This window comes from Beta vulgaris, chromosome 2 (genome assembly GCF_026745355.1).
Source record: "Beta vulgaris subsp. vulgaris cultivar EL10 chromosome 2, EL10.2, whole genome shotgun sequence".
Lineage (NCBI taxonomy): Eukaryota > Viridiplantae > Streptophyta > Magnoliopsida > Caryophyllales > Amaranthaceae > Beta > Beta vulgaris.
In genome coordinates this window covers 30,812,574-30,829,152 of record NC_079203.1, presented here as the reverse complement: position 1 = coordinate 30,829,152, position 16,579 = coordinate 30,812,574, and the positions used below count along the sequence as shown (strand labels likewise).

At 33.5% G+C, this 16,579-nt stretch overlaps 2 protein-coding genes across 5 annotated transcripts; one reads left to right on the top strand and one right to left on the bottom strand.

Annotated features, from left to right (window-relative positions):
- The first annotated feature begins 1,989 nt into the window (after positions 1–1,989).
- LOC104886971 (transcription factor bHLH111) lies at positions 1,990–5,687 on the top strand. 2 transcript variants are annotated; one of them, XM_057393089.1, is made up of 9 exons: positions 1,990–2,064; positions 2,206–2,266; positions 2,537–2,637; positions 3,588–3,727; positions 4,107–4,253; positions 4,354–4,434; positions 5,004–5,069; positions 5,166–5,189; positions 5,404–5,687. In XM_057393089.1, the coding sequence occupies exons 1-9, from the start codon at positions 2,013–2,015 to the stop codon at positions 5,551–5,553; spliced, it is 822 nt and encodes a 273-aa protein (XP_057249072.1). In that variant the 5' UTR covers positions 1,990–2,012; the 3' UTR covers positions 5,554–5,687. The 2 variants fall into 2 exon arrangements, with proteins under 2 accessions (XP_057249072.1, XP_010669841.1); XM_010671539.3 differs by having other exon boundaries at positions 5,166–5,219.
- Positions 5,688–6,756: 1,069 nt separating this feature from the next.
- Positions 6,757–15,351, bottom strand: LOC104886972 (protein TRIGALACTOSYLDIACYLGLYCEROL 2, chloroplastic). 3 transcript variants are annotated; one of them, XM_010671543.3, is made up of 6 exons: positions 15,208–15,350; positions 14,006–14,716; positions 13,523–13,852; positions 11,264–11,379; positions 7,324–7,414; positions 6,757–7,230 (listed from the first exon to the last, which is right to left on the bottom strand). In XM_010671543.3, exons 2-6 carry the CDS (start codon positions 14,522–14,524, stop codon positions 7,138–7,140), a joined length of 1,149 nt encoding a protein of 382 aa, XP_010669845.1. In that variant the 5' UTR covers positions 14,525–14,716; positions 15,208–15,350; the 3' UTR covers positions 6,757–7,137. The 3 variants fall into 3 exon arrangements, 2 of the variants coding, with proteins under 2 accessions (XP_010669845.1, XP_057248560.1); XM_057392577.1 differs by having other exon boundaries at positions 15,139–15,327; XR_008968049.1 differs by lacking the exon at positions 6,757–7,230 and having other exon boundaries at positions 7,403–7,414; positions 11,264–11,390; positions 15,208–15,351.
- Positions 15,352–16,579: the final 1,228 nt, after the last annotated feature.

Here is a 16,579-nt window from a genome sequence, read left to right as displayed (position 1 = left end):
ATGATAATAATAGAACACTATAAAGAATATCTTATAATGTATTGCATAATAATGATTTACAAAGTAATAATATAATAGTAATAATATATTTTATAAAAGATAAGATCTTGTTGAAAAAATAAGTTCAGATCAGATCAGATCAGATCAGATCAGATCAGATCAGAAAAAATAAGTTCAGATCAGATCAGATCAGAAAAAATAAGTTCAGATCAGATCAGATCAGAAAAAATAAGTTCAGATTAGATCAGATAAGTTCAGATCAGAAAATTTCTGGTGAACTGAACATAGCCTTAGTCATGAAAATGACATAAAGGCTCCCCACCTTGGACGTGTTATTGCATACTAGATTTTCCTAGTTTCAACAGGAAATTACGCTATTTACTACTCCCTCCTTCCCATAATATAGTGCTTGCATTTCTTTTTGGGTGTCCCAAAATGTTGTGCCTATTTCTTTTTTATCAATTTGTTTGGACTAAATTATCCTTCATTTCTACATAAAACTTTCCAAAATACCCCTACTTTCTTTTAAAATATGTGCCACAATTTATTGTTCTACACTATTCCAAGGAATATTTATTGCTCTTTCATTTAATTTTAAAGGAAAAAGAAGGAAAAAACTAGTTCCAAGACAAAAATACCCAATAAACATTTACTTAAATATATATTTTTGTGAAATCCTAAAACTCCTTCCATTTTATATTATGGGACGAAGGGAGTAACTTATTACCCCCCCTATGGTATGGTTTGGCATACTAGATTTGTAAAATATTCTAATAGTACTTAGTTGATTGGAGTAGTTAATAGTTGTTAGTTGATTATATTAGCTGATTTAACTAGTTAATTATATATAAATTGTTTGAGTTGATTGTATTAAAAAATTATGTAAAAATGATAGGTAGCTAACTACTAATTAATTGAATTTTAGATTAATTATCATTTCACCTCAATAAACCCAATTACTCTCTCTCATTAAAAGGCTGCTCTCACTAGTTACTAGTCTATACTAATATATTAAAAGGCGTGCGTAAATCAGGAACGGTGCCACGTGGCGCTCTCTCTAAGGAGTTTTAATTTAGTTCATGTAATCCATGTACAATAAAAAAAATTAGAAATTGTATAGTATAGGTTTTGATCTCGTGACCTCAAGTTCATGTACTAAAGTTTTAACCACTAGACACAATTGTATTTAGTGCTATCATATCAAAGTACAATATTGATAAATGAAATTTTTCTTACCCGAGGTATAGCTCGAGCCTAGTAACTAATTTTTTATTCAAAATCAGAGGTTTGAATTAAGAAAGCTCTTGTTAAGCAAAAAATTCTCATAGAAAATTTCTACTTTCTATAATCAATCGAGAGATATTTTCTTTATATTGGACTTTTAAACTTGTTAACATCAGATCTTCTTAATTCCTCCATTCAACCAAACGAATCGTGATTCAATTTAACCGTTATAATCATAGCTTATAATCCACTATCTAAAAGAATTATTGATTCGTATATTACCATCCAAACTTTCACATTGAGATCACATACACAAGTCAAAGTGTGAAACCTAAGACCAAGTAAAAGTTATATGTAATCAGCTAGAACGACCATCCTCAACTACTCTCTAATTGAATAACCAAATCAAGTATTTAAGACGTTTCAAGTTGTTTTCACGCATTAATTAACCTAAGACTATACAACTCTCTTAATAAGGAAATAAGATGTTGCTTTACTCAAAGTTACCCTTTTGGCACAAGAGTCAATATTATGCTTCCCTATATACTTACATTTTCAAACACACTTCTAAACCTCACATAAATCTGTATTAGCAAAATAGCTATGAAGATTTCAGCTGACTAGCAAATCATCTCATTTGTTTCAACTGTAAGTTAACTCAAACTCGATCACAATTTCTAACCATGTTAATTTTATCAAATCTTTACAATAATGTTTCTAACACTATGATTATCGATCCCACATTACCCGTATGATGTATTTGGAACTCAGCTTCAATAACGCGCTCAATGAAGAGCTCCAACTTTATGTCCATATCTTGCTTGCAAAACCATAATCATGGTACATTCTTTTTTTGACAATAAATAATTTACGGATATCTCATAATATTTGCTAGAATATATATGTGAAATTGAACCTAGAATTTTAAGTTGATTAATTAATGGTATGAATATTTTAGTAATATAAAATATTTTCTTCCAGGTGGATTTGATGGATTACAATCTATCAACTCGGAGTTTTCTATGATGGGCAATAACATGAAGTATGTTTTTCCAACTATTATATCACACTCATTATTGTTGTTAAAAAATAATAAAAGGAATAGTATGATGGAAAAATTGACATGAATAATCACAACTTTCACTAGTCTTTTCAAAATAATCCCAACTTTGAATTATTTTAGAATAATTCCAATTTAGCCATTTAGGAGTACCTTTTCAAAATAATCCGAACTAACATATTCTAGACTTAAAATGGATTAGTGCAGACAAGGAAACAGATATAGATTAAATTGTAATACTTATATATGCAGTAATAATGGTTATCTTGGCACTGGAATTGAGAATTATTATATGGAGCAGCTTGGTTATGGAAGCATGGATGTTTCCTCTCAATTGTCTTACGTTTCTCCAGGTTCGATGATTATTATACATAGTTTCATTCTGAATTTATCCTTAATTAATAGTTTTCTCTTTTCTTTGAAATTTGGATTTGCCACTCTCATTACATTATTAATGCAATTATTTCTTTAAGTATATTACACAAATTTCTTTACTAGATAAGTACGTGTCACCTTTCTTAACATAAGTCCTAACTCCTAAGTTATGATTGCATTTAGCGTACATTACCCAAACAGAAAGAATTACATAATCCTATAAAAAGTACCTCCACTCCTGTTGCAGTGAAAGTGGTCATTATGATGAGGATTGAGGCGTTGGCGGGCTGCTACTTAATGTCGACTTAGAATATTACTCTATCGGTCTCATAATATAGTGTTCACATTTTTTTCGTTATGCTAAAATATTATGTTTGTTTTGTTTTTCATTAATTTGCTTGAACTAAATTATCCTCAATTTCTACACAAACTTTCCAAAATACCACCCGTATTACATACCTATGTTAGATAGTATATTCAACAACTACCACCTTCATATATAGAATAAATTACTTATAGATATATACTTGTTAGTGCTTTTAGAGATCAATTTTATTATTTTCATAAAAGGAAATAAAGCTTTTAATTTCAAAAATGCAACGTCCTTAAAAAAAACAAAAAATGCAACTTTTGATATACTCGACACTCTCTATTTTTATCTGAGAGATTAAATGACAATCTCTTCATGATGATACGATATGTTAATCTATCTTCCTTGTTGTACATAATTAGGATGTATATAAGGATAGGAGTTGGCTCAAGTGGGTAGAGCGCTCCCCCTTGGCCCCTGAGGTCAGGGGTTCGATCCTTACCCCTAACGTTACAGGCTAGTTGCCTTGTAGGAGTTAGCTCTTGGGACATTAGTTTACATGTATAGATAATTGTTTCCATCGCTATTATTGCTTGATATATTTGAACTTTAATTCAGTTTCATACTCATCCTTGATGCCTATGCCAATGGAAAATCTCGAGCTTGCATCTCCTCCTCACTTGGTGGATTATCGTTGGAGCTCTCCCTGTGACGACTTTATCAAGAATGACATTCTTTTAGCTCAACCTTACAAACCAGTATGTAGTACTCCCTTGTGTTTTGAAATCTTGTCTCTATATATATATGCATTTCAATGCACGTCTTCAATCACTAATATATCTTTAGTTTTCTATTAGTAAAAATTATGATTTTTTTAATACTTTACATTGAAATGTATTAATATATAGTTGCCATAATCTTGAATATAAATTAAACATGAAAGTTTCCAATTTTGACTCAAACAAGTGGGTAAAATATAAATATAAAGCTATAGAGGAAATATTATCTTATTTTACTACCCCTTTTTTTTTTTTTTTTTTTTGAGGGGGACTACCCCTTTTTTTTATAATTATTTAAGCAAAGATGCAGAATTACAACAAAACTATTGGATATTTCTCTTCTATTTATCTATTTTAGACGATCAAAGATGTAAGGAAGTGTGTCACCGGGGCTAAGCTTGCACAAAGAAATAGTGTGTTTAGTAACATGGCAAGCCTTGAAGGCTCCAGAACAAGTAAGAAAAGGAAAGTGATTGAGCAATTTGTTGATACTCGAAAATTCAAGGTAATAATTATATATCTAAGTAGTACTTTATTAGTTTGGATTATTGTAGTATAACAATTGTACAAATGTGACGTGTTTTTTTCTTTGCATGATAATGAAGATGCAAGCACCAGTTAAGAGGAGCCAAAAGTTAAGTGACAAAATTTCTGCTCTTCAGGAACTTGTATCACCTTATGGAAAGGTCAGTCACTAACTTTGATTAGGCCTGAACACCCTTATTTTTTTATAAAAAAATACATATTTAACTTTTTTTTTATTCAATATTACAAGTAATCATGGGAAACTTGAAATATTTTATGTATTTATTTATTATAATCCTAATATGCATATCACTGTCACAAATTTTTCAAGAAATTTCCTAATATTAAGTCCATGGCCGATTTTTAGATTCTTGTGGTCCTCTTCTTATAACAAAATGAGGCTTCTATTATAAGTAGAAGCGTGACTTATGAAATTTTTGGAAAAGAGATATAAATAATAGAAGAGAGAGAAAGAAATATTTATTGTAATTGACAAAAAATCGCATTTTTTCCAGCCGGGCTTAAACTCACTATTTAGTCCCTAGAAAACGTGGTCCTATGTTGTATACCTTATGCACATGTCAAAATTCGACCCTCATATTAACAAGCCAACAAAATCTCAAGTTTGTAAGAGTGATATGCATGTCAAGGACACAACCTAAGTAATTATTGTTAAGAGATAGTGAAATTTATAGAATAATTACATTTCTTCAAAATTTAAAACATGCAGACAGACACTGCTTCAGTTCTCCAAGAGGCTTGTATCTACATCAAGATAATTCATCAAGAAATTCGGGTATAGTTTTGTTCTTAGAATTTATACGACGACTTTCCCACTTTATTTTTTTTCTTGTAAATGTAATAATAATAATTTTAATATAATTTATTTCAGAGGCTAAGCATCTCCTATTTTGAGGTAAGGTCATCACTTCAATCACAGTTACAGGTACACCTTATACCAATTTTTTTTACTATTTGGATATTATATGCATGGGGACGAACCAAGCTCTCCAATTGTTTCATTGATGCCTATGATTTAGCTTGACATAAATCAGAATCTGATCCTTCATTATTTAATTATTATTATTTTGTTTGCATTTCGATCTGTGGGGGAAATAAAATATTCAAAGGGTGATGCAGAGAGGCAAAGTGACCTACAAAGTAAAGGACTGTGCTTGGTTCCAGTATCAATCATGAAGAGTATAACAAGAGAAAGTTGGGGTGGTGCTGGTGATCATCACACAGCATCAAGAACCTCTAGGAGATCTACATATATTTGATTTGGATTCCTCATAACTATCTTCATATAGTTGATATATACATGTATAGAGAACAATCTAGTACATAAAAGGTTTTGTATACATTAAATGATTCTCCTAATTAACCATTTCCTTGTGAAATGTAGATTGATAAAAAAAAGAGGTATAGGAATCTTCAAAAAAGAAAATATTGCAACAACAATTATTCAACTGTGTTGATTAGGTCACCTTCCTTGTCAAAAAGAAGAAAAGATTTGATCACCTTCGATTAATGCTTGTACTTATATCATTAACACTTGACATGAGGTGTTCAGATCAATATTTACTAATTACAGAATGTTTAGGAAGCCAAAAGACTAACATACCCTGTTTTTTCAATTAGATAGATTCAATTATTCACTTATATCACTATTTTTTTAAAAAAATATTTATGTCATCTTTGATTCAAGGGAAGCTTTTTGAAAAGGAAATCTGACTATTAGTCATAGTTTTACTAATAATTACTAATCTCCAAAAACTATCGTGTCAAAAAGATTCAAACTTACTCCAAACAGTTGATTTTATAAGAGAGATCTTAATTTTAACTTAAAATTAGGCACAACTCAAGCCCAATATTAAGATGAGAACATACCACCTTTTTCAATATAGTAACTAGTATAATTTATTTAGGGATCATGTTAATCTATTTCATGACTAGTTTAATCTATTCAATAATGACATTTTTTAATCCATTCAGTGACTAGTTTAATCCATTTAGTAACTAGTTTAATCCGTTGGTAAAACTATCGAGTTATTTTTTAAAAAAAATTTGTGTAATTCAATAATCAAGAAAAAAAAAAGGAGAAGAGAAGAGATGATTAGGATAGTGTTGGGTTAGAGTGAAATGTAACGAGCTTGTTAAAAAAATTCAGTATTGAGTACGTCTAATTTTATATTAAAATTAAACCGTCTATTCTAATAATTTGTGAACTTCCAAATGGGGGAAATTTAGTTATGATTTTGTCTCCATTCAAAAAAAAAAAACAACATATGATTGTGTCTGTCCTCTTAAATTCGTGCATGCTCCAAAAGCGTAGTTACAACCTTGCACATATAATACTCCTCGTTTTCCCAAGAAGCCAATTAAAATTTGAACCTTTCTTTTATTATCCTAGACCCAAACGACTCCCTTAGAATGTGCAGAGGCTATATAGCAGTAAGCCATAGACCAGAAATTCTCATCAGTTCAAGAAATTTAATTTGATCAAGTAAAACAGCTTCTATGTGATGACAGAAAAGACAAGCACGTCCCAAAGTTTCACCAAAGTTTCGCCAACGAGTTCTAGAGAAATTCTGGAAACTTCACAAAATAACAACCAAATTAGATCTCCACTCTGATGGCAAACTTAAAAAAAGAATCACAAATAAGAAAAGAATGGGCAGTGTAGACTTCTCGAAAATGGACATGCCTTCCTACATAAGAAATAAAATTAACACAGCCTACTTGAGCATCTTTAGTGGTGAAACCCATTTCTATATCTGCCTCATGTTGCACAGACGCCACAAGGTTTCTCCACATGCCTAGTCGATGAGAAGTTGACAGCTTCATTTGGAAGCTCATTGACCTCACAACATCCTGCTCAATGACTTGATCAGCAGCTTCAAATTCCGTCTGGTGGCCTCATCACCAGTGAACCCCAAAATGTCTGAACTAATACTCTGCAGCAATGAAGAGACAACAAAAAAGTTAATGCCAAAACTACTATAATAATTCCTATGTACTAGATTAGAATGTATTTCGATCCAGCATACCTCAATATTCTTCAATGTAAATATTAAGGTGTAAATTGATTTCTGAATCAATTCGGTGTTCTCTGGGGTCATAATAGATGAATGCACCCTTCTGCACCACATGAAGCTCTATTAGAAGCTACTTTGAGAAGCAATAGAGCAAGGTCATTACTCATTATTGTGCAAACATACACTTAAATATCCATAAAAGAAAAAATAAAGCATGCGTAACATAATGCAGTACAAACTATGGATTTTTTCTTTTTGTGATAGGCAATGGCCAAGAAGGATCCTTGCCGGGTTGTGCCAACCCTATAGGAGGAGGATAAAGGAAGCCCTCTTTCAAGAGTCTGGTTGGCACTACTACAATAGAAATGAAAGAAAATATTCTTTATTAATTGGTCAATTGACTTTGAGAAGATAATTTGAGTGGTAGCTTCTTCAATAGCCTAGTACTGTTCACTGTTCAGGTTTCACGGCAAGCATGGCACAATAATGTAGATGCATAATCAGCTAGCAACATAGCAGGCCATATAACAGATAAACAGTAAGCTACTCAAAATGACACATTATTCAGTTTGGAGGAAGAACCCAACTCTTAGCACATGACTACTTTCATCGGGAATAAAAAGGGGACTGGAATGTCCCTCTCCCTGTAAGAATATAGAGTGGAGAATATTTACTTTCACAAATAAAGATTCTATTGTAATTCTCTTAGTAACAAGAGTTACAGAAATCTGGATCCTTCACAATTGTCCTCGTGATTACAAACATGCAAATAACGGAAATACAAGGCCCATGTGGAAGTATCAGGAAGTCAATAATACAATTTCATACACTACAGTCAGCTTATACGTCAAGTCGATAATACAATTTCATTCACTACAGTGAGCTTATACGTCATGAACTGAAATAGTGAAATGTCCATATGCTCATTTCAACTGGCTCTAACCATATTGATCTAGTGAAAAACCTATGGTCAGACTTGCTATTTCTAAATGCTCCACTCTCATGGATCATTTGGAAGATTTTAATGCTGTTCTACACAAGGCTCATAGAATCAGTGATGCTCCATTAGTGAAAAACCTATGGTCAGACTTGCTTTTTCTAAATGCTCCACTCTCATGGATCATTTGGAAGATTTTAATGCTGTTCTACACAAGGCTCATAGAATCAGTGATGCTCCATTCACCTTAGCTGAGATGAAATTTAGAGGCATTCGTTTCACAATGCCAACTTCTTTTAAATAAGGGTGGGATTATACCCCGTGCAATCGTCAGGAAGGCTCTGACAGCATGTACATTGAAGGTTATCTGAATCTTTCAACTTTTTATTATTCCCTTGCACTGATTCAATGTGTTTTACCTTTTTTTTTTTTTTTTGTGGTAGTTGGGGTGGGGGGGGGGGGTGGGGGGGGGGGTGAGTCCATTTAGATTCTCCAATCTTCAATGCTATTGCAGATCACTCTTTCTTTCTATGATCTCTTCTCATTGTTAATCTTTTTATCCTGGTCTCACTCTTTTTGATGTCTGGCATAAATTAGAATTTGCAAAACTTGCCTAGAGTCTCAATGGAATTTGCTAAGTCTAAAAAATTCATGCAGGCCATAGAAAATTTATTTATTATAAAGGTTCAGTTTAGCCACAATACATCTGATAGAGTTGCTACTAACTTTGACAAATGGCTGAAGATTGAAGACTCTACTTCGCAGCAGATTATCATCATTTATTAGATCAAGTTGGGTGATTCAATACAAAGTTTTCTCCTCGGCTATAAGGTCTAGAGGGGTTCACAACAGAATCAATTCTCCAAAAATCTCTAACTGGTATCAGGCAGATGCTCCCAGCTGATATTCGATCTAAGAGTTCTCGTTACTACCATGGTGTACTAGGCTCTTGTGCTTCTTCATTGCCTCTAATTTCACATCCCTGCTGTCAGGGCAGATAATATTCTTGGCCCTCAATTCCGGCAGATTCTCTGTGCTGATTTCTGATATTTTCTAGTCTAGGCTCTGTTGACAATTTTACGGCCTCAGGTATAGATGGGTCTAATGCCCTTTTCTTCAATATCATATGGCCTATCATAAAGATGATGTGCGTGTCCTGCTGTTAGACATTTCATTCAATTTAGAAAATTGAGTACAGCTATCAGTTGCACTGGCTGCCATAAGCCCAGCACCCTCATACCTAAAGTGCTATCCTAACACCATTGAAGACTTTAGACTCATTGCCTGATCTACCATGCTTAACAAAATTGTTATCAAAGTAAACAATGCCACGCTACATCAGGTTATTGACCACCTTATCGATCCTGCCCAAGCTGCAGTTATTAATAGCAAACTCATTGCGGACAATATATTCTATTAGCTCATGCACTTGTTAGGGCCATAACATTAATCTCCCAGGTATATGAGTCTGATACATCATGCAAGAAGCATTTGAATTTGTTGAGTTTCCCATTTGAAGCAGATATTGCTTGAAGTGTCTTTCTTTCTACTTTTGTGCAACAGATACTGTCCTACCTCAACTCCGTTTCATATGCACTTATAATCAATGAAATTCCTACCAAGCCATTCCTTACAGGAGAAAAGAACTAAGGTGGGGCGATCCTTTAACCCCTTCCTTTTTTGTCCTATCTCCTATGCCTCCAACACTATCGCAGAAGTTGAAAAACTTAAAAAGCTCTGTGCAGCCTATAATTCCCATCCCAGATTTGACAAATTGGAGATTAAATTCCCACACATTTGCTCATTATCTGTCCAATCGCTTCATTTCTCACAAGCTTCTGGACTTCAAGCCAATCTCACTAAGAGGGTGGTGCTGGTTCTGATACAAAGCAACTCATTTTCCCTAATCTTAGTTATGCAGGTGATTACCTTGAAGAAAAAAACAGTCGTACAAAAGGTCTGCTTCATTTTAAGTACTTAGGTGCGCAGCTTTCCTGTAGGTTATTGCTTGTGTTAGGAGTTGGCCATGAAGATGTCTATCATACTACCACAGAATTCAGCTCATCAAAGCTGTCCTTTTTTAGCATGTCTAAGTCGTGGCCCAAATTATCGTCATGCCTAAGAAGGTTCTAAAGTCTGAAATTTCTCTACAGTGACAATACAGACTCCATAAAGAAAGCATTCATTGCAGGGGACAAATTTGCTTACCTAAGATTGCAGGAGGTCAAAACATCATTGATCTCATAACCTAGAGTCCTAGACCAAATCAGCTGAACCAAGCTTGTGGTCTTCACATTGAAGAAGGAGAAAATGAGGATTTGATGGATTTCTGCTTACTTTAAGTGGCAGGATCTAAGGAGTATGGCACGTTTGGTCAAGAAAAATACTAAAAAAGGAAGCTATTTCTTCTACAATCAAGTAAATGATTCCAAAATCTACAGTCATTTCATGGAAAATATACAAACATTTTAATAGGAAGAACCAACAAACAGGTTAGCACATGTGTATCTTGAACTCTCAACTACACCCTCAAACTTCCAGAAAACTGAATCTTAACCCTAGACACAGACTGGCAAATTAAAAGGTACCAACGTCCAAGTGATGCAGCTAATAGGCAAGCAGCTTTCCAAAGAAAGGTGTCAATATCCCTTGATATGATTGACTTATAAAGAAATAACATCAAGAATGACATGTAGTAGAAGGGACAATCCTCAGGTCAAGCAATGAGTGAGTTAATGGGTCGTGGATCTGAGTACTTGTCTAATAGAACATTAGACAATGGCAAACATAATCAACGATCAGAACTCAGGAGCAAGACAGTTGTAATCTTTCCATTGCCAATCTGCATATTGTTTACCACATTATGATTGAAAGGCAATTAGAAATACTCCCCTGGTCCTCGTTTCACACAATACCTTATTAACAGTATTCTTATAAATGAATTCTCTTATCTAAAAACAAGGTCAATTAGAAATAACTTTAAACTGATAAGAGACAAGATAAATGATTGCTTGCCTCAAATCGTCAGTTGCCTGTGTAAGACTTTTAGTCAAACCTTCAACTTCCTTTAGCAAACCAGTGTCCCGGACCTCAGACAATAAAGGTTGAATGTCTTCAGACATGGCTTTAATCTGAGGAATCACTACACAGTGGACAGGTGTTAGCATAAGGAAATAATTAAATCTACAGCAGTATGAATTGACTATCTACATGTGCAACATAGTGCAGTTAATTTTGATAAGCAGTAATGATGTATATTGAACAAAGCACAATTCATAATCGAATTATTATAACCAAAAAGTAATTGCCAGAGAAGTTGAATGTGCAGTAATGATGTTGTCAACTTGTACAAGACTTCGAATGATCCAACTTTGTATCAGCATAATATCATTATAGAAAAATTTATACAGCGCATTTATAATTTTCCAAAGATAGTTGGCCTGATTTGACTTTTGAAATAAAAATCACCTTCGTCCATTAATCTTTAAAATTTACAGTAAAATAAGATAAAAATCTGTTCTCTAGATTTACCCTGTCAAACTATTTCATAGTAAGCATTAACTTATTGTGATAGAAAATGATGATTCAAGTTGGGAGGCTTTGACCACAAAGTCAAAGTAGATCAACATTGTCCAAAAATAGGTAGTATTATTAGTTGCAATGCAATCAACAAGCTGATGACCATGAATACAATTTGGAAAGTCAGTTCATTGATTTCTAGTAAAATCAAGGGCAACCTCTATGAAGCATAGAATCTTGAAGTCTGACACATCTTATTTTCAGAGTTTCCTAAATACTCCTTCAGAAGCCTTGTAATTGACTGCAGATCAAAAAGCTTCCTAGTTGGGATGGTTGCATTGAGAGGGGGGGGGGGGGGATTGTATTCTTATTTATATGTTCGAAGGGTAACATTTTGGAGCAAGATAAACAGAGAGTTCAAGGGTATTTAGTGTTTACAGGTTGAACGAAGGACGTTACAGTGATAGCAAAAACAAGTAAATACAGGCCATTAGGGTGTCACCGAATTCCTCGGGGAGGCTTAACTGTATCTGTACTAAAAATTATGAGAAATGAAATCACCTTCACATTTGCTAAAAGAAATAATAATTAATAAATAATAAGAAGACGAGGGAATTAGTATCAGAATCGGCAGCAGGAAATTAAAGGTAAAAGATATTCTAGGGCATTGCTGTAAATCTGTTTTGTATTGATAGTGCTTTCCCCTCCTAAACTTAGGCAGAAATTTCATAGGAGCTGCTTCTGGTTAGACGAGGTGCTTAGGTTGTATTATTTTGTTGAGTATATTCTAATCTTTAAAAAAAAAAGGAAGGAAAAAGAAAAGGTCAAAGTCATAGTTTTAAGCAAGAGAGTACAGTTATTTACCATTCAATCATGTATTAGTTATGCATTGAAGTCTAAAACAATACTTCTAGTTCCTCTTCATGGTGAACAGTATCTCTAGGGCCTTGGCTATTTTGTAGTAATAACAGATGATACATAAGTTCGAGCAGAAGGGTGGGGAATACACCTCCTTCCAAGTCATACAGAAACTTAAAACAAGTAATCTATTCTACCTAGATTAGAAAGTAAGCCATGCAATGACAACAGCAAAACAGCAACAACAAAGGAATAATCCATTGAGAAACTACATATATGGATACTTAAATAAAAATTCTGTCACATCTTCCATGAAAAATGCAGCGAAGTGGGCATTTTTTAGAAATAAAACCAAGAATCTAACAAAGTTGCCCACAGTCCAGATTGAAACCCATCATATGGAACAATAGTTCTGACGTCAAGATGCAGGAGGCCAGGAGTAGAAAAACAGAGACAAAGGCATAAACTGTGAAGATTTTTCATTAAAAGTGTGACTAATATGTACTTCCACTGATCTTTTTCTATTGCAACATATGGATTTTTAAACTATTCACACAAAATCCCACCACCATCAATAGTGATTTTTACATAAGGAAAAATATAGTCGGGGTCTTGTTAGATTTATCTCGATATATACTTTTAATGTATCAACTTTTTATAATTTTTACTAAAAGGTACTTAAAAGTATTAATGGTTATAGTTGTGTATTGGCAAGTGTGAAAACTCAAATGCTGCAATAGAAAAAGCATGGAAAAAGTACAATTTATCGCTTTACGCTGTGAAGGTCCAAGCCCCTATAGTCTCTAAAGCAATTGATGGATTTAAGATTTAACTATATAAGATGAAATCATTATGACCAGAAACATAACAGATAATATAACAAACAGGACAACACACCTTTGACAATAGTGGTCTAGCCTCTTCAATAACACCTGCAACTCTTTCTGCCAGTGAATAGGTATTGGCAACACCAATCTCTTCCACTTCACGTCCAATACGGGTAAATATTCCCACAAGTTCATCTAAACTCACACCCTGATGTCCCTTAATCTTTTGCCTGTCACAAACAATAAGACCTTCCTTGTCACATTCTAAATCAAGAGGCCCGTGAGTAGGTATTGGTATAGGGTCCTTAGGCGTTATATCGATCATAGTTTCCATGAGGAGACCAGACTGGTTCACTTCAACTAAAGAATTTCGTGGGATAATGATCTTGTCATCATCAACCTGGAAACAGAAAACGACACTTCCATAAAATAGTTCTTTACATAACCAGAAAAGTTTATGAATAAACCCAAAATTGTAACATAAAAAAGAAATTGAGTAAAGTTGAAATAATGACCACACCAGCAGAAAAGCATTTGACAACAGACAACTAACCTCAACAACAGCTTCCACGCTTTTTAAAGAAGAGTTCACACGAACCACATTGCCAACATTCACGCCTCTAATCCTCACAGGTGTTCCAGTACAAATTCCACAAGCCTTAGGAAACTCAAACACAGTCGAGTACTTCCTAAATTGAGAGCGAATCTGGAAAGCTCTCAGCCAGGCCAAACTCAGCACAAAAAGAACTGTACCCGAGATGAGAAACAAGCCAACCCCACCTTCCCAAATGCTCCTCCTACCAAAACCAAAATCACCTAGAGGACGTAATGTTTGCTTCCAAAGACGACGAGGGACATCTAATACAGCCGAAAGTGCACTTTTCCCGTCTGGTGAAGGAAGCGATTGGTTGTTCTCAGTGTTAGACAGTGAAGCCTTGACAAAGACCACCCGCTTCTGACATCTAGAAGGAAGAGAAGGCAAAGAATTGCTAGAACAATGCCTAATGTGAATTAATGAAGATGTTATACCAGTCGATGATGTCAGACCCTGAACCATCGTATGCCCAACCATATTTCCAAGCCCAAATTCAACACACCTTTTTCTTAAATGACAATTTGCTGAGATTCTATGTATGACTAGCCTTACAAAAGTACTCTTTAAGCAAAACTAACATCGATATAAGCATGGTTGGTGCATCCTTGATTTACCTCCCGTAACAACGGCAAGAACCATAAACCAAGCTATATCTCCAACAAGATGATACTGCATTCAAATAAACAAACAACAAAAATGCTGAAATCGCCCGTAAACGAAAGTTGAACAACAATAACCCGGCATAAGTGCAGGCCCGTCCCTGAGCTAGCGCAGGAGGGGCGGCCGCCCTGGGCTGGGGAGAACAGGTCATTCATTCCAGATTACCAATCAAAAAACTTTCAAAAATTAATTTCATGAAAACAAACAAGAATAAATGAACAATCGCATGAAAATAAGCGCATGTACAAATTATAACATAAAAGTTATTATCATTTGATTCCATGAAAAAAAAACATGAATTAAGAAGCTATACATGAGATAAGAAAAAGGAAGTTGATCATCATGAAACAAACAAAAACAATTGCATAAAATCGCATGAAGTAGATTCACATGAATTAGCTCTTAAAAATTGCAAGAAATAAAATACTCACAAGTAAAATCGCAACAAAAGATCCTCAAAACAAGTAGATTCATCTAAGAGGGGGAGAAAAGAGAAGAACCTGGAACGAGGTTTGAAGATGAGTTGGAGCCCCAGAATTCCGTATGAGTGACTGAGTGAGGGAGGGTGTTGAACTGTTGTCTGCTGATGTCGTTTAGGATTGTCTTTGATGGGCACGGCATTGGTTTTGGACTTTGGTATATTATTAATATTAGGGCAGTTCTTTTCGGCATTAAATAATTGAACTGAATTGAATTGTTTGTAAGTGAATTGAACAGATTGTAATTGAACTAAACTAGACTCGACTAGAACTGAACTAAACTGATTAGAACTGAATTAAATTATAACTAAAGGCTTGTTCTCCCCAACTTATTTTCAATTCAGTTCAGTTCAATTCAGTTCAGTTCAGTTCAGTTCAGTTCAGTTTGGTTCAATTCAGTTCAGTTCAACTCTGGACAATACTTTTACTCTCACATATCACTATTCATTTCAGTTCAGTTCAATACAGCTGTTTTATGTCGAAGAGAACAGACTCTAATAATAGTGATAATGATATAATATAATACTATTTAATTAATAATAAATTCATAATATTGATTTATTAATAATAATAAGTTATTAAATAAAATAATAATTAATCGATTATGAAAACTAGTTAATGTTCGATAGTACTATTATTTTGCCTAGTAATTCAACTATCAAAACGTGTTTTTTTTTCATTTCAACAATGACAAGTATTATTGTTGTTATTATTAATAGTATTATTGTTGTCATCTATTAAAAAGTTTGTACTTTGAACAATGACAAATTATTGCAATGTATACTTCTGAGGCTTAAATTATCATTTCAATATAATTAGCCGAATCATATAAAAAAAAGTATTAGCAAAACAATAATTAGCAATATTAAAAAAACTAATAATAATAACATATAATAATATAATAATAATAATTGTAATCATGATATTAATATTTATAATAGTAATAATAATGATGATGATAATAATAATTATCATTGTTTTATTATCAGAGAATTAAATTACTGAACTGAACTGATTGCAATTGAACTGAAGTGAAGTAAACTAGAAATAAGTTGGGGAGAACAGGCCCTTAGTCCTTTATTTTATTAAAATATCTATCTCTATTATATAAGCCAAGGGGGACATATGGGTCCTCTCTTGAAAAGACTTATATACCCTTAATCTCACAAAATTAAAAAGAACAGATTTTTGTAATTCTTTCCTCATTTACAAATACGGGTAATAAAGAAAGTTTTACATTACCAAAAAGAATTACATAAATATGTGGAAAAAGAGGAAGCTCACAATTGAAAATATAAACTGATGATTATAAAAGCAAAGATTTATAGAGATTATTATTATCAAAACTCTCTGTTGCAATAGAAATTTCAAATAACATGCATTAACAAACCAT